The following is a 16,873-nucleotide window of genomic DNA, read 5'->3' on the forward strand; positions in this document are numbered from 1 at the left end:
TATAGATGATGTGGATGGATGGATGGGTGGATATTTGGATGTAGATGGGTGGATGTTTGGATGTAGATGATATGGATGGATATGGATAGGTAGATATTTGGATGGATGGATGGATGTGGATGGATATGCACGGATGGATGACTGATTGTCAGTGCAGAGGGTGGGTGTCTTACTTGCATGATTGCCATGATTGGTTCGGACAATATACTGCTTTGAGTGTCTAAGAGTGGATTTCTCCAAATCTTTCTTAAACTCGATTTGCCCAACCGGAACTTGAACAAATGGTGAAAGATTGTTTCAGTTGGAGGTATTTTGAGAGGCGTGTTGATGACTCACTGTGTGCTCAGCTGATGTTGGGGCTGTGGCTGGTGGATGTATTAAAGAATAGTTGACCTCAGAGTGATACTTTGCCGGCGTCAAATATAACAGAAAAGGGCTTAAGTGCTTCCTATTTGAATTATATTTCTTGTGTGTGTGTGTTCGTGAAAGGGCTTTGGGGGCTTTTTATCATGACATCTTTTTGGGTTTGTATTTGTTTTTACTTATATTCGTGTGTGTAGCCAGACGGACCTGGGTTGCATAAGTGTAGAGACTGCATTTGTGCTGGTTGACTGATCTGTTTGGCGTGAACTAGTGGTTGTTGCCGTGACCAGTTGACCTTATGTGCCTCCCCTGGTGTTGGAGCTGGGGGTGTGTGAGTTTAGTTGAGCCTGTGTGCCGGCTATTTCAGTTTAAGGGGCCTCTGGGTTAATTACTGTGATAAAACCCTGATGGAGGTAAGCGCTCCTTAGAGACACGCTTTGTAATTCGCTCTCAGCCCTCCGGAACATTGCATCTTCTCAGACAACTCTCGTTCTGTTTATCTGTCTCTCTCTCTGTCTCTCTCTCTTTCTCTCTCTATCTCTCTCTCTCTGTCTCTGTCTGTCTGTCTGTCTCTCTGTCTATCTCTCGCTGTCTCTATCTCTCTATGTCTCTCTTTCTTTCTTTCTCTCTCTATCTCTTCTCTCTATTCATCTCTGATGTGTGTCTCAGTCTCTTGCTCCCTCCCACCCCTACAGGCATTCTGAGTTCAGACTGAGCAGGTGGGCAAGCCTGATAATTTGTTCATTTCTGTGTGCTGTAGAGACCCGGGGAAAGATAAGACGACGCAGGGAAAGGCACTTCTCTCTCTCCAGCCCCTCTGCTGCAGTAATGTAGCCCTCGCTGGCGCTGGGACCAGGGCTTTGTCAGTTAGTTGGTTGCAGCTGAAGATGACACCCTGTGAGGTGTGTGTGTGTGTGTGTGTGTGTGTGTGTGTGTGTGTGTGTGTGTGTGTGTGTGTGTGTGTGTGTGTGTGTGTGTGTGTGTGTGTGTGTGTGTGTGTGTGTGTGTGTTTGAGAGAGAGAAAGAGACAGAATGTGTGTATGTGTGTGTGTGTATTTGAGAGAGAGAAAGAGACAGAATGTGTGTGTGTGTGTGTGTGTGTTTGAGAGAGAGAAAGAGACAGAATGTGTGTGTGTGTGTGTGTGTGTGTGTGTGTGTGTGTGTGTGTCCACACTTGTGCCCCCTGGAGCAGAAGGTTCAGTTTAGCCCTTTTTTTGGGTCACATGAGGAGGTTTGGAAGCGTCTGCAGAGTGTCAGGCCCTCTTTGGAAGCGTGCCCCAGCAGAGACGCTTCTAAGTGGGCCATAGAGGACGGGAAGGCGGGCCGCAAACCTGCTCTCCTCCAGAAGTCCAGTCTCAGTCTGACCGCCACTTCTCTCTGCAGGAACCACAGCCTCAGTCACACTCCGCTCATTAGGTTGCCCCCCCCGACACAGTTTATAGCAAAGTCCTTATAGGCAAGTCCTCCCACTCTGCGGCCATCTTGCAACGCACTTTGGGTAGTTATTGGGCAGCTATTTTCAAGTATATCAAGTGAATGGGGAGGCATACAGGAAGGGGCGGGATATGTGTAGAGCCTGCTGCCATATTGGCGTTTATTGGGTGATCATGGGGCTCGTGTATTTTGCCTCTGGTATGGTTCTCTTTTAGGCAGTATGGTGTCTGGTAAGGTGTGATGTTGAAGAAGGTAGTTCAGACGTGAATGGAGCCTGAACAGATGGCTGGAGGAGGAGGAAGGCTGTTGTGGGGGTGTCCAGGAAGATGTGTGAGAGATGTCTCTCTCTCTCTCTCTCTCTCTCTCTCTCTCTCTCTCTCTCTCTCTCTCTCTCTCTCTCCTTTTTTGGGGTTATATTGCTCTGCTTTTGGGCTTGTCGTTTGTGTTCAGTGTCCGGTGTGGTGGAAGCCTCTTTTATCTCTGTCAGTCTCTCGTTGACTCTCCTCGTCTTCCTTTTACCATCTGTCCCACATTGTGAACTCTGTCTCTCTTTCTTTCTTCCTCTTCCTCCCTTTCTCTTTTCCTCCATTTCCATTTCTCTTCCTTCCTCTCTGCCTCCCTCTCTCTCCCTACCCCCTCTAAGCCTCAGACACTCTCCTCTCTTGAGAGAGGGGTGTGTGTGTGTGTGTCTGCGTGTGCGCGCTCAGAGAGCAGAGATAATCCCACTGGGTGTGCTGGAGTCTAGATAACAGCCCCTCATGCATGGAAATGAAACACACACACACACACACACACATACACACACTCACACACTCTCTCACACTCACACTCTGTCTTTCTCTTTCTCTCCCCACGTCACACAAGCACACACACATCCTCACTCGCACGCATGCACACAAACACCTTGCCCTAGCAGAGACCAGCACATCCCCCATCACCCCCAGCCCAGTGCCAGAGGGGCGTCTCTCTTGTGCTTGGTCATGCTGTCTTTTGTGTTTGAACGCAGTTTGCCATCGCCAGAGATGCTGCCTTTGGTGTGCACTGTCCACTGCGGAGAGTTCATCACTCTGTCATCACTTTCTTGAGTAGTGTCCTTATGAGCAGGCCCTGGAGGGTTGTGAGTGAGACACAGATTCTTGTGGTCAGCTAGAGCAGTGGTACTCAAGCTTTTTTCAGTGATGTACCCCCTGTGAAATATTTTCTTCAGCCATGTAACCAGCGCAAAGCATTTTTAGTTGAGAAAAAAAGACTTAAAACAGAGCACTCTGCCATCAGTCTCTAATTTATGAAACTTTGGAACTGATAAACGCATACAAAATTTAAACATTTGGAAAAAAACTATTTTGAACATTTTACATTTTAATAATCCATGACTACATTTATTGCATGATTCAAACTAATGTAGTAAAAACAGTGACCATAGCCTACTGAAATATAAAATTCATTTTATGAACTTATATTTTCCTGAAATATTTATTAATTGTTTTTAAAGTATTTTTGCATGGATTCTACTTTTTAAATATATGTATATTTAAAAATCTCACGTACCCCCATTTGAGAACCACTGAACTAGAGCATAGTGGTCAAGGGCCAGTACTTATTGCGATATATTTTTTTTTGGCCTCGGCTGTCTGGTTGAGTGTTTGCACAGACTTGTTTTGGTCTTTCCTCACATCATAGTTCAGGGGCTCTCATATAAAGAGAAACACCTGAAACCTTGCCTGTGGTTGTAAAAATCAAGGCATAGCATTTTATATTATTTAAACATATTAGATTTGTTTAGGAGCAGCATCTAATGTATTTTCACTGGTCACAATAATATTTTGGTCTCGCGTCTAGTGTTAGCTTGTGCCTTTTTCAACTTTTGGATGTTACATAAAGACAGAAGTTGAGAACAGGAAAATCAGGTTGATAAACTCATTGTTTCTGTTCCTGAAATCAACCTGATTTATTTTTCTCACATGAAAGTGTCTTTCCGTCCAGGAAGCCTGAGGGTATGCTAAATTGTGTGTGTGTGTGTGTGTGTGTGTGTGTGTGTGTGTGTGTGTGTGTGTGTGTGTGTGTGTGTGTGTGTGTGTGTGTGTGTGTGTGTGTGTGTGTGTGTGTGTGTGTGTGTGTGTGTGTGTGTGTGTGTGTGTGTGTGTGTGTGTGTGTGTGTGTGTGTGTGTGTGTGTGTGTGTGTGTGTGTGTGTGTGTGTGTGTGTGTGTGTGTGTGTGTGTTAGTGTTGTCACGATACCAAAATTATGACTTCGATACGATACCTGCCATAAATATCACGATGCTCGATACTAAAACGATACTACGGCGAAATCCTAAGATATCTGGAGAAAAAAAGGACTCATACCTCCTCCAAGTGTATTGAGTCATTTGTGTTGAATTTGGTGCACTTATGTGTGTAGGTCAATTCTGGGTTCTAAATTTCTAAACTTCCTACATAATTATTATTTTTTATAGTCAGTAAAGTAGTAGGGCTACTTTCTGTGATTAAGTCCTTTATTGTTTGTTATAGTTAATTTACATTGTGTTGTGTTTTGGCAATAAAGTAGCTTTAAATAGCCAAACTAGGCTAGATCAAGGTCAGTGTTAAAATTACTGCATGCAAATCACTGAATGCTATGCAGAGGGGCCTAATCTTTAGGCCATCTGATGTACAGTATAGGCTACCCTAGGCCTTCCCGTGTTCATGGGATTTCTTTGACAGTTGCAAAGGGGATAATGTGAGGATAGTCTTCTTTGCGCCCATTGTACAAGTACGACGTTCCAACCACTCAGGTCTTCGTCAGATAGGCCTACACCATTACCTGTTGCAATATATCTGTGTGCATTCCTACATTACGTCTATTTCTTTGATAACATGATTTGCTAGCACGTACTGTAACAATACGCCGCTATTATTATTAGGACTCAACACGCTTTGGTGGTATTATGCTGTGGGCTTTAATTAGCGCATTTCGGGTAGCCTATCCTACATCTGGGCAATAATTATTGAACAAATTGCAGTCTACATGCCATGACAAATATTACCACTAGTAGGCTACTGACCGAACATGAAATAGATCGTTTACAAGTTATGGTAATGTTATTCTGGCGTGAACATTGCGCTTTCATCACGTTAGCACCCTATGATTACAGCTCGTTATGTCTCGTCAAAATTAATTGATGAAGGAAGGTTCGCTTTATCCCAGAGAACCATACTCGTTTCACTTAGGCTAGACTAAAACATAAGAGAGGAACTTGGCACTAACCATAGTCGTGTTTTCTATAGCATATTCGTTAACCTGTCGTTCTTTGAACTCTTTAAAAATGTTGGGATATGTCTGCGAGGTGTTTAGCCAAGTTCCATGCGTAGCCTACTGCTTTTAAATGACTTTGTGTACCTGATGGCTTGCCTTAATTCGCGATGTATCCGAAATAGTTGCAGATTTCACTGCACCTTTTGTTTTATCCACAAGGCCTAGAACTGTCAGCAAAGAACTATGTTGATGTTGGCTGCGCACTCACTCACTCAGAGCTGCCTGCTTGACACGCCCACTTGCCTACATGCGTGCAAGGAGCAGTGAGAGCAGCAGTTCACACAGACACAGAACATTATTATTTTAATAAAGTATCGATTCTAAAAATGTCTGAAATCGTATCGTTTTTTGCGTGAAGGCATCGCGATACCTTTTTAGTATCGATACACCGTGCAACACTAGTGTGTGTGTGTGTGTGTGTGTGTGTGTGTGTTGTATGCGTTGTATGCATTTCTTACAGAGCTGAGTAGTTGGATGCATGTTTTGCATTTTTAATTTCTGCCGATGTGATTTGTCTGATGTCAGTGTCGAGCGTGTTAAAAATATCCACACTGTCTGTGCACTTTGTCAGAAGACTCTGCCCTTCATTGTCCATGTTCTGTCTCTTTCAATACTCTTTATACGCTTTCAAACGGTCCCTTTTTCTTTTATGTCTGCCTAGCCTCTCCTCTTTTCGTCCCTCTGTCTGTAGAGTTGTTCTCTCACCATCCTCTCCTTGTCCTGCACCACTTAGATTCTTTGTATAGTCATGCCACATGCGGTTAGGGACCTCTGTATCCCATTCTCACCCGTTCATGCCCTTTGACCCGGAAGTGAAAGCAGTGCAAGTGAATTGAGTTCATTAACCTACAGCCCTCATCAGCCTTTTCTACCTCTGCTTCAGGAACTCACTGCGGGCCTTGCTGAAGTGGAAGGACTCACATTACACTGGGTCTTTGAAGCATTAGTGTGGGGCAGGATGAAAGGCAGGCAACGGAGACCATGTGGGACTCTGTGGTCAGTCAGGGGAGAATACCCCCCCCCCCCACACACACACATACACTCTTTCACCTCACCCCACCTCTCCAGGCTTATTATCAATGCAGGCTGGATCCACATGCCAGGCATTCCAGTGGCCGACTGCCATGTCCAAACACACGGGTGTGCTGCCCATTCTGACCCCCAGGGGGCAGCACATGCAGTGTTGCGTTGCACGGAGAACTCCATTGTTTTTCCCACAGGAGGTCCTGCTTGTTGTCGTGCAAGTAGCTGTGTGTGTGTGTGTGTGTGTGTGTGTGTGTGTGTGTGTGTGTGTGTGTGTTTAGGCTTTGTGGGGTGTGTGTAAGAGAGAGTGTCTTGGGACTGTCTGGTCAAGGGTACTGCATGTGGACCGTGCAGTGGCCTGCGGAGAGCAGTTGCAGTGGATTGGCTGTGATTGTAAGTCATGCCAGCGGAAGCATCAAGCACCATGGGAATGATGTCACTGCAGCACTTGTGTTTCTATGGCTCTTTGTGAATATGGAGCTGTGTGGTGGGAGAGCTTTGAGATATGATGTCATTTCCTCCCTCTCCTTCTCTCTGGCCAATCCCCCCCCCACCCCCGAGCGCACACACAAGCTCATCACATAACACACTCAACTGGCACACACACTGGCCTAATTAAAGTTTTGCACCTCCCTCCACACTCCCCCCCCCCCCCACACACACACAGAGCTGCCTCTTAATCTCTTACATTCTCTCTCTTTCTCTCACTCCTTCACTTTTTTCTCTCACCTCTTCCCCGAACCCCCCCCACACTCTTTCTCATTCACTTTCTCCTTCTAAACCACACACATACATACACACACACACACACACACACACACGCACGCGCACACACTTACTTTAACCTTTGCACGCTGGAATGATTGGCATCCATCTGTGGCAGCTCAAATCTGCTGGCTTACATATGAACTGGGTGGGAGGGTCAGCATATGTTAGTGAGCCGGGGAGGGGGAGAGAGGGAGGGAATCAGGGAAAGAGAATAAGAGAGGGAGGAGAGAAGAAGGAGAGGGTGGGAGGAAAGGTTGGAGAGAGGCACCGCAGGAGAAGGAAGGGGAGGAGAAGGCGTACTGTTGGGAAAACAGATACTGTGAGAAGCAGAGAGAGAGAGAGAGAGAGAGGGAGAAGAAAGAGTTTGACTGCAGACTGTGTCTGAAGTCTGTGGAAGACTAGATCCAGACTCCGGAAACAGAGGGCAGGTGGGTCTGGGGCCAGGTTTGCGTGTGTGTGTGTTGTGCCCGGGGCGGTGCGCGGAGCGTCTCTGGGCAGTGTTACACACGCTGGAGCCCTGACGGGGCAGGAGCATGGGCCAGACCTTACCGGTGGAGAGCACACCTCAAGACAGCAACACACACCGCGGTGAGTGATCCCCCTACTTATACACTCTTAAAACAAATGAGTTGAAAACAACACAACTTGCGATGTTTTTAACACATCTCTGTGTCCAGATAGGGACAACACAGTTTGTGTTGTTTCCTTTTTTACTTGTTACACAGTATATGTTGAAAAAAGCACAACTTGCGTTGTTTTTTAACACATCACTATGTCCAGATATGGACCACCCATTCGTTTTAAGAGTGTACGCCTACACACTCATGCACATAAGAGACAGCACACACACACACACACACACACACACACACACACACACACACACACACACACACACACACACACACGCACACACACACACACACACACACATACCCAGACTACGGGTACACACATTCACATGCTCAGATGCATGCAGGACTACACATTTTTCGATTTAATAGTGACCATTCCACTTATACAAAAACACTGCATTTTGGTAGCCTTTTAGAGATGTTGCACAGGCAGTCAAATGTCAACCAGCACTAACTCATGTCTGTAGGTCTGTTTTCAACCATCTCTCTGTACCCGCCCAACCCTTATTCATCGCTAATATCCAACCAGTTTACCGTAAGCCCAGACCTATGACTAATATCTTCACTTTTTGTCAGTGTTCAGTATTAAAGTGTCAGTGTTAGGTTATAGCATTACAGCTTGACATTAGCAGTGTACCAGAGAGCGCAGGTTTGCATCAGTAATCATCCCTGTGCGGCGGAAAGGTGGTGGTGGTGGTGTTGTTGAAGCTAGGGCTTGAGTTCCTTTGGACATTGAATAAGGAGAGAGAGAGAGGAGAAGGAGAGAGAGAGAGAGAAAAAGATTGGCGGTGGCCCCTCCTGAAGGGGAATGTTTTCGCTTTGAAGTAAAGTGAAGACCGGCTGGATGCTGAGGAATTTTATGATGCAGCCCTTGATAAAATCCATTCTACACAAGAGCACACACACACACACACACACACACACACACACACACACACACACACACACACACACACACACACACACACACACACACACACACACACACACACACACACACACACACACACACACACACAAGCAAGCAAGCCCATATAAATACATTATCGCAAAGGCCTTTATTTTAGGCTATGTGGTGCAGAAGTATAGATCTAGGTGAACTAATCTCTGGGAACTCTGGACATCTTGTGTTGATCTCTGTCTCTGTCTCTGTCTGAGGTCTATCACTAAGGTTGGAATGTAAAGTCAAGAGGATCAGTAGAATTACCTTGTAGTGTTTATATACCTCTTCCACTTCCACTCTCTCTCTCTCTCTCTCTCTCTCTCTCTCTCTCTCTCTCTGTGTCTGTCTGTGTGTTGCTGAAAGAATGTGTGTAAAGACTGCAACTGTGAACAACAAACCAAAGGCATTCTCACTTCTTAGTACATTGAAAACAAAAAGCTTAACCAAAGCAGATCCAAGTGTTTATGCAGGAAATGTGGGGAAATATTGGAAGGTTTGAAAATGTATTATTCCCCCCTGTCTCCCGGGGGGATTAGGGGGAATAGGATTGTCTCTGGTGAGTGTGCTGCTCTCCAGTGTGCTGGCTGGGCTCCAAGCCTTTCCCTTTAAACGATGCCTTGTTATTATTATCATGGGCTGTCACTCTTTTGGTTTAAAGAGAGATGGAGAGGGGGGGTGGGGTTGTTGTTGTCGTTGTTATGACTGTTTGCCCACACAAGTAATAGCTCTTGAGAATGTCAGCGACATTATTAAAAAAGGCTTTTTGTCTGATCTGGTTTGTGTGTGTGTGTGTGTGCGTGTGTGTGCAGGCGTGTGAGTGTGTTTATGCATTCATTCATCCATGATTCCCATTCAGCCATTTCTGTCAAAAAGGCCTTCACCCATAAGAAAAACCGTTAAGCAGAAAAGACTCTTTTCTTAATATCTTCCTCCTGCTGGATGGACTAACAATTTGAGGACTAGACTTCTCTCAGTGTGCCTCTGTGTTACCTTTCTCCTTTGGAGGATAGACATGGCTGATCCTAGATCAGAGGGTCGTGTCACTGCACCCTGATGAGTGTGAGTGTGCAGGGTTCCCACGGGTCATGGAATTTTGATAAAGTCTATTCCAGACATGGAAAGTCAAGGAATTTTATCATATTTGGGGCAAAGTCATGGAATATCAGTGAATTTTGTTGTAGCGTTTTAAAATATACTTGCCAAAACACATTCATACAAATATATTACCACATAGATTTGGAGTATATCTGGTTATTAGCTTTACTGCTTGTTTGAGTGGTGATGATGGTAAGCCCACCTTTGTTTATTCAATGCCCATTTATTCATATTCGGCTCAAAAAAAGTCAAAGATTCTTGAACGCTACGCGGCTGCTCTGAAATCTTATGTCATTATAGGTCATGGAAATGTAGGGGTTTTGTCAGGGAAAAGTTTTACATTTGGTTTTGAGTGGGAACCATCAGTCTGAGTGCATGGCGATGGCCTCTCTCTCAGGGGGAGCCTGTGAACGTGGGGGTCTGCAGGCTGCAGACTGGGCTGAGTCACTGAGCTAGGAAACATGAGCAGGGTTTCATCTCCTCCTCTCATAAAGCACACACACACACACACACACACACACACACACACACACACACACACACGCTCTCATAAAGATTTGACATTTACACACACACACACACACACACACACACTTACGTATATCTGACGGTGGTCCTCCCTCTCCCTGTTTGTCTCTCTTTCTCTTTCTCCCTCCCTCTGTCTGGCTGTCCTCTCACTCACACTAGGTTCTCCCCTACTGTTAGTCTTGGCCGGGGGATATCATGCCTGCTACGGCTCCTAATGATTTAAGTATAGGGGAAAGAGACTGTTTCCTGATTTAAACACTCACAGGATGATTCTCCTCCTTCACGACTGGAGAGCTCTGAGACTGCCGGCAGTAATGCACAGGTCATGTGTCATCGCTCACTGTCCATGTTAACGGCACTGTTCTACAGTGTTGCTCAATGCTCATCCTTTGTTATTTTGAGGAAGCATTTGGAAGGTCTGGGGGATGTGCTGTGAGGCGAGGTTGCTGGCTTACCCTGGAAGCTTTGGGAGTAACCTCTGACCTTCAAAAGAATGTTTTACTGCATGTATTTGTATTGCTTCTGAAGTGACAATTGTGACAATTGAGATCAGTGGTAACTCCCGACGTTACCTGGGTAAGCCAGTAAGCTGGTGTACCCCTCAGCTTTTTTAGGCCAGTGTTGTTCAGCTTGGGTGTGCCTACTGTGTGACCCAACCCTGTGTGTTGTGGTGTGTGTTGGAGGTAGTGTGGTACCCTGATACCGGCACGTCAGGTGTTCATGTGAGTGGACCTAAGTGAGTCATGGACCTAGTGATGCTAGTAAACAACATCACAGAAAGGCCTGGCACAGAAAGTTCTGCTTGCCATCGTCCAATGGCAGAGCGGCTGAACAGCATTGGCACAGAATTATTTATGGAACATGGCATCTGATGCGCTGCTCTTGGATTGTGTTTGTGCAGATCTACTGCTGAGTGTGACGTCATGACCCAGAGTGGAAAAACTGGAACATAAACACACGTGCAAGCATATGCACACACACACTCCTCTTTCACACACACACACACACACACACACACACACACACACACACATGCATGCATGCATACACACACACACACGCATGCATACACACACACACACACACACACACAAACACAAACACACACACACACACAGCTGAACATCCATTTCTGCATGGAAAGGCTAATCAAGCTCAGAGTGGTCATTTGCCCGTCTGGGCAGGCCAAGCAGCATGTTTGGGTTTCACGTTTGCAATAGTGGCCTCTTTGTTTTCCCTGCGGACTCCCTTCTCTCTCTCTCCAATCTCCGTTCCTCTCTCTCTCCAATCTCAGCTCCTCTCTTGGGCTGCCTGTTGTTCCAGCTTCAGATGGATTGGCTTACAGGTTGTCCTGTACTCGGCTCCAACAGGTGAAATGTCACCGCGTGCCGGGGGATTTGGGGAGTGTTTTTTCTTTTTTTTTTCAATCCAGGGGAATCAGAAACATTGAAATGGGTCCTCTTTCTGTGAGTTGAGGAGAGAGAATGAGAGAGAAAGAAAAAGATAGAAAAAGAAAGAGAGAATGTGAGAGAGAACTGAACATGGTGAATAATGAGGAGTGTAGTTGTAGAGTGTACAGTGTAGTGCAGTAGGCTTTGAGCCAAGTTAAGTTGGTGGGTAGGAAGGAGCTGACAGTCTTTTGAAGTGAGCTTCCAGTGCCCAAACAAGGGAGAAAGAGAGTGAAAGAGAGAAATGGGTAGATGGGGGGGGGTAGTGAGTGAATGATGAGTGAGAGGGCAGGGGGGTAAGAGAGAGAGAGAGAGAGAGAGAGAGAGAGAGAGAGAGAGAGAGAGAGAGAGAGAGAGAGAGAGAGAGAGAGAGGAGAGAGAGAGAGAGAGAGAGAGAGAGGAGAGAGAGAGAGAGAGAGAGAGAGAGAGAGAGAGAGAGAGAGAGAGAGAGAGAGAGAGAGAGAGAGAGAGAGAGAGAGAGAGAGAGAGAGAGAGAGAGAGAGAGAGAGAGAGAGAGAGAGAGAGAGAGAGAGAGAGAGAGAGAGAGAGAGAGAGAGAGAGAGAGAGAGAGAGAGAGAGAGAGAGAGAGAGAGAGAGAGAGTGTTAGTGATAAAAAAGGGGTTGAGTAGGGAGGGAGGGAGGAGTGTTTCTCCTCAGTGCTCCCGGTGGAGGCAGACTCTTATGTAAGCACACAAGCTGCTCCAGGCAACCTGCCTGCCTGCCTCCCAGTCCCTGCCTGCCTGCTTTTCTGCCTGCCTGCTGTTGCTGCTACTACTACTACTGCACAGAGCCATCACAGCTCTTCTGCTCCGAACATGGGTCCTCTGCACACCTGATGCACATATACCACACACACACACACACACACACACGCGCAGCATATACAGCATATACAGAAAATAGGCACTGATTCACAATTAAGCATGAAGGGGCAGGTGCACCATATGATGCTGCACCGCATGTGCAAGTGCAATGGTGAATGAGTACTGGGATTCAACAGCAGAAGAGAGAGTGAGAGAGAACGAGAGAGAGAGTATACGAGAGGGAGAGAGCCAAAGGGACAGAGACAGAGGGAGGTTTGAGAAGTACTACAGTCTGGTACAGACTCTGAGCCCAAAATTAAAGCCTGCTATGGCACAAACTCCAAAAATGTGTTGGATTTATTGTTCTTATGGGAAATGTTTGTTTCTAAAGCATAAATTCATCAGTCTTGCTGACGGCCAGGGTGTATGGCCTCGGTCAGTCCTGGATGAGCGTTCAGCATGGACTGGTGGTCACCTCCTGTCCCAACTGTTTGTCATTCTCTTAAGACTGCACCCATGGCAACAGAGCGCTCAGAGTGACGAGCTGGAAATGCCCCATCTAATTCTAAACGGTTGAAGTTAACTGCTGACTAGAATAAAGGCCTGAACTTCGTTTGACTCAGCAGGTCATTATCACAGCCGGACCTCCACCTCCTCATCTCTCGACCTCTCCACCTCTCCATTAGTCTGCTCAAAGCAGAGGAAATCGTTTCCTGCTCACTAATACAATATCATCTAATGGCCTCTTGTTTGAACGTGGTGGAGATGGGGGCTGGGGACGGAGCACTTAGCCGGGAGCTCTTGACTCTCAGATGGCTGCGATGTCGGGCAGCCTGGGCTTTTGGCTTTTACGTGCAAATTCATGGTGAAGACCACAGAAACCAGCTGGGGCGTGAGTGGCTTTCTGTTTGTACGTCATCTCTTTGTTTTGGGTTTGCTCTGTTTTTGTACAGCCGACGAGGGGGCGGGAGGGGGGGGGGGGGGGCGCAGGGGGTTCTCAAACACGTATTCACAAACACACTCTCACTCTCTTTCTCTCTCTCTCTCTCTCTGTTGTGATGAGGGTGGGGTGTCGTTTCCTCCCTCTGTTTCCCAGGCCTCTCCCTCCTCCCCCTCCCCTTCCTCTCCTCCTCCTGCTCTGTGAGGGTGTTTTCTCCTGGAGTCAGTAGCTTAGTCAGTGACACTCACTAGGGCACACTAGCCACACATATGGAAGTAGCTCCTCTGCCATCCTCACACACACGGCTGCGAAGACCTGCACTCGTCGGCACATCGCTGATCAACAGCACAGAACCTGGCCTCAGACAAATAGCCTCAGAGAGAGAGAGAGAGAGAGAGTGAGAGAGAAGGAGGGAGAGGTGGCTTCCAGCCCATCGTGTTGAAACCTGACTGTTTCGTTGTTGTCACTGTGCTCTCTGGGGAGTTTGCAAGGTTGCCTCTGCTAGTTTCTCTGGGATAGACAGCAGGAGCCAAGGAACCACCGAACCAGGGATCTGTACCTGTGGGATTACAAAGCAGTCCTCCTCCTGCTGGAGCTAAGGGCCTGCAGGGTCTCCTGTGCAGTCGTGGAAAGAGACCTATGTGATTTATATTATAGAGAATGGGCTTGGGCGGCTAATGGATTCCCAAACCTTAAGCATTTGCCTTGTGTTTGGCATAGTCAAGAATTAGCAAATTGAGCTCTTTCTTTCTTTCTTTCTTTCTTGCTTTCTTGCTTTATTTCTTTCTCTCTCTCACTCACTCTCTCTCTCTGTCTCTCTCTCTCTCTCTCTTCCAACACTTTCTTTCTTTCCCCCTTTCTGTCACCCTCTCTTCCTCCCTGCTCTGGTCTCTCCAACACAGCCAGACTGTTGACTGTTGACTTGTCTCTGTGTGGCTCCTCGGCCTGACAAAGAACGTAGTTTTCCCCTCATCTCTGACTCACTGTTTGCCCAGTAGGCTGGAAGTCGGTTGGATGTTTGAAGCACAATGTCTGTCGTGGGACCTACATGAACAAGAATGGACATTTCCTCCATGTAACAGAACATTGGGATGAACGAGAAGGGAACTTGATTTACTTTTTTGCCTTTCCTTCGTATCTCCGTTATGCGATATGTCTACTTTTTGACCCCATTTGTTACCTGACCGACGGAGATAACGGACAAAGAGCAGGCTTGCAAACCTCCTCTTCCTCCTACTCTTCTTCCTCATCTTCCTCCTGTTTATCCCCCATGGCTTGCTGCCTCTTCTCCGGCCACCATGGCAGTTGGACCCCAGGTTAGGACAGCTCTGGGCTGGACCTCTTTAGCAGCCTGATGCTCACTGATTTCCCTGTCTGCAGGCCACGCTGATGCTCGTCAGGGTTGTGTTTCGGAGTTAGGATGTGTCACACCTTTCCTCTGGGAGGGGGAACAATAGAGCCCCCCCACCAGCACCACCAGCACTCTCTTTTTCCACTCTGTTGCAAAGTTGAAAGCCTCTGAGTTGTACAGGGTTAGGTGCAGCAAACTTGAAAATAATCTTGAAAACGTCTTTGCACATTTGAAAATAATCTCGCAAACACTTGTTGCTTTCTATGCTTTTGTAATGTAGCACATATGACCTGGTTGTAGGCAGTTATTACAACTATGATTAACAATAGCTAGCTGTGCAGTTCTCATGGTCTTTCACAGTGAGTATAGTAAGGGACAACAGTTTTAGCCATTTTGCCATATAACTTCAAGTTAAAGGAAAATTCCGGTATTTAGCACTTTGAGTGTTTTTTCTGGTTTGTTTTGGATGAACTACAGTGGTGGACACAGAAATTTTGACGATTGGTCCTGTCTCGATTTTTCTGACTCGTTTTGAATCGCCTTTGACTACTTCAGAGTGGCTGTTACAGGCATGCACAAACATGTCCTTAAAACAAACTTTCGTTTTCAAAACTGTGCAACTCACCGAGTGGTTAGTGGCGTTCGTTGATGTTCCAAAACAAGTAGCATAGCGAAATACAGTTTCTCTTGTGTTTTATTTGGCATTTTGTAAAATCACATTGATTTCTGTTGGAAGACTCATTGCACGTTGATATTACTGCGCCACCGTCTATGCTTCAGGCTCAAATATTGAGCGGAAGTTTATACGCGGTTGCGAGTTGTCTGAAAAAATAGTTCCACAATAGCAAATAAGACGGCTGGAAATTATACATTGCGCCGATATATTTGATTTTAATAATCAACGAACACCACTAACCACTCGGTTAGGGGTTGTTTTAAGGACATGTTTGTGCATGCCTGTAGGCAGCCACTCTGAAGCAGTAAAGGCGATTCAAAACGAGTCAGAAAAGTCGAGACAGGACCAATCGTCAAAATTTCGATGTCCACCATTCTAGTTCATCCAAAACAAACCAGAAAAGGGACTCAAAGTGCTAAATACCGGAATTTTCCTTTAAAGGACAATTCCGGTTTAAAAACAACCTAGGGTCTATTTTTGGATGACATGGGTGTAAACTTGCTAGGAGAAGTCGACTTGTATGGACTATATCCTGACAAGATGGCAGCGACCGGAATAATAGTAAGATAATACACTTACAAAAGTAAAAATGCTTCAGTTTGTCTGCAGAGACCCTCACTATAGTTGCATAGATGTGTATGATTTTTTTGCAAAGTGATATACTTTGATGTAGGGAAGCTGCCTCCAAAGGCTATGCTATATGCTATTTAGTTATAAATGCATACTGGTTTTACTCAGAACCACACCAATTAATGTTGTTTTGGTCTCCAACAAACGTTTACACGTGTTATCATCCAAAAATGGACCCATGGTTGTTCTTGTGCTGGTTTTGTCCTTTAAAGCTGGGGCATGAAACCCTGCACTCTTAAAATTAATGTGTTGTCCCTATCTGGACACAGAGAGGTGTTAAAAAACAAAAGTTCTGTTTTTTTTTAACGCGAGCGGTGTTATTTTCAACACATATTGTGTAACAAATAAAAAAAGGAAATAGCATATACTGTGTTGTATCTGGACACAGAGATGTGTTGAAAACAACACATGTTGTGTTGTTTTCAACACATTCGTTTTAAGAGTGTAGTTGGTTCCCTCAGGCTGTCTTTGTGTTTGTGTATATGCTGACATATTTTACATCATGTTTTAGTTTAGTCTCCTGTTAGAGGAAGTTGGGGACATTGGTAATTTCCTCTGTCTTGTTTGTACGGCATGGAGCATGTACGTAGCTTGATGCAGTGTGTGTGTGTGTGTGTGTGTGTGTGTGTGTGTGTAGTATGTCGCTTAGTGGAATGTGTGTGTATCAGCAGAATCACCATGGAAAAGGTGTTTCACCAGCAGAAGTGAGAAGGGACGTTCTCTCCCACACCTGGCTGTCAACGGTCTCCCATTTTAATGACAAAGTCTACATTCAAAGTGGTACTATACAGCCAAAATGAGATCCAAAATAATTTAATGTTACATTACCAGGGGTTCGTGAAATAAAATGATGCTCAGTGTGCACCAAACTCACTGAAGTGTAGGAAACAAAGCCAGTCTGATCATGTTACTTTCTAGTGAAGCCTAAACAGGAAGATATTA

The 16,873-nt window shown here is 45.8% G+C and overlaps 1 protein-coding gene across 5 annotated transcripts in view; it reads left to right on the plus strand.

Annotated features, from left to right (window-relative positions):
- The first annotated feature begins 7,166 nt into the window (after positions 1-7,166).
- Positions 7,167-16,873, plus strand: part of phactr4b (phosphatase and actin regulator 4b) — a 31,042-nt gene continuing 21,335 nt past the window's right edge. For 3 of the 5 annotated variants that reach the window (XM_076280533.1, XM_076280535.1, XM_076280534.1), the window contains exon 1: positions 13,556-14,590. In XM_076280533.1, coding sequence (XP_076136648.1) covers positions 14,323-14,590 — 268 coding nt within the window. In that variant the 5' untranslated portion in view covers positions 13,556-14,322. Of the gene's footprint in view, positions 7,471-13,555; positions 14,591-16,873 lie in introns of those variants that run through there. The other 2 variants (XM_076280536.1, XM_076280532.1) reach the window with 2 other exon arrangements.

The sequence above is a fragment of the Alosa pseudoharengus genome, unplaced genomic scaffold (assembly GCF_046254945.1).
Source record: "Alosa pseudoharengus isolate Yale_2024_CS ecotype anadromous, Long Island Sound unplaced genomic scaffold, YU_APseudo_1.1 YU_APseudo_1.1_scf_12, whole genome shotgun sequence".
Lineage (NCBI taxonomy): Eukaryota > Metazoa > Chordata > Actinopteri > Clupeiformes > Clupeidae > Alosa > Alosa pseudoharengus.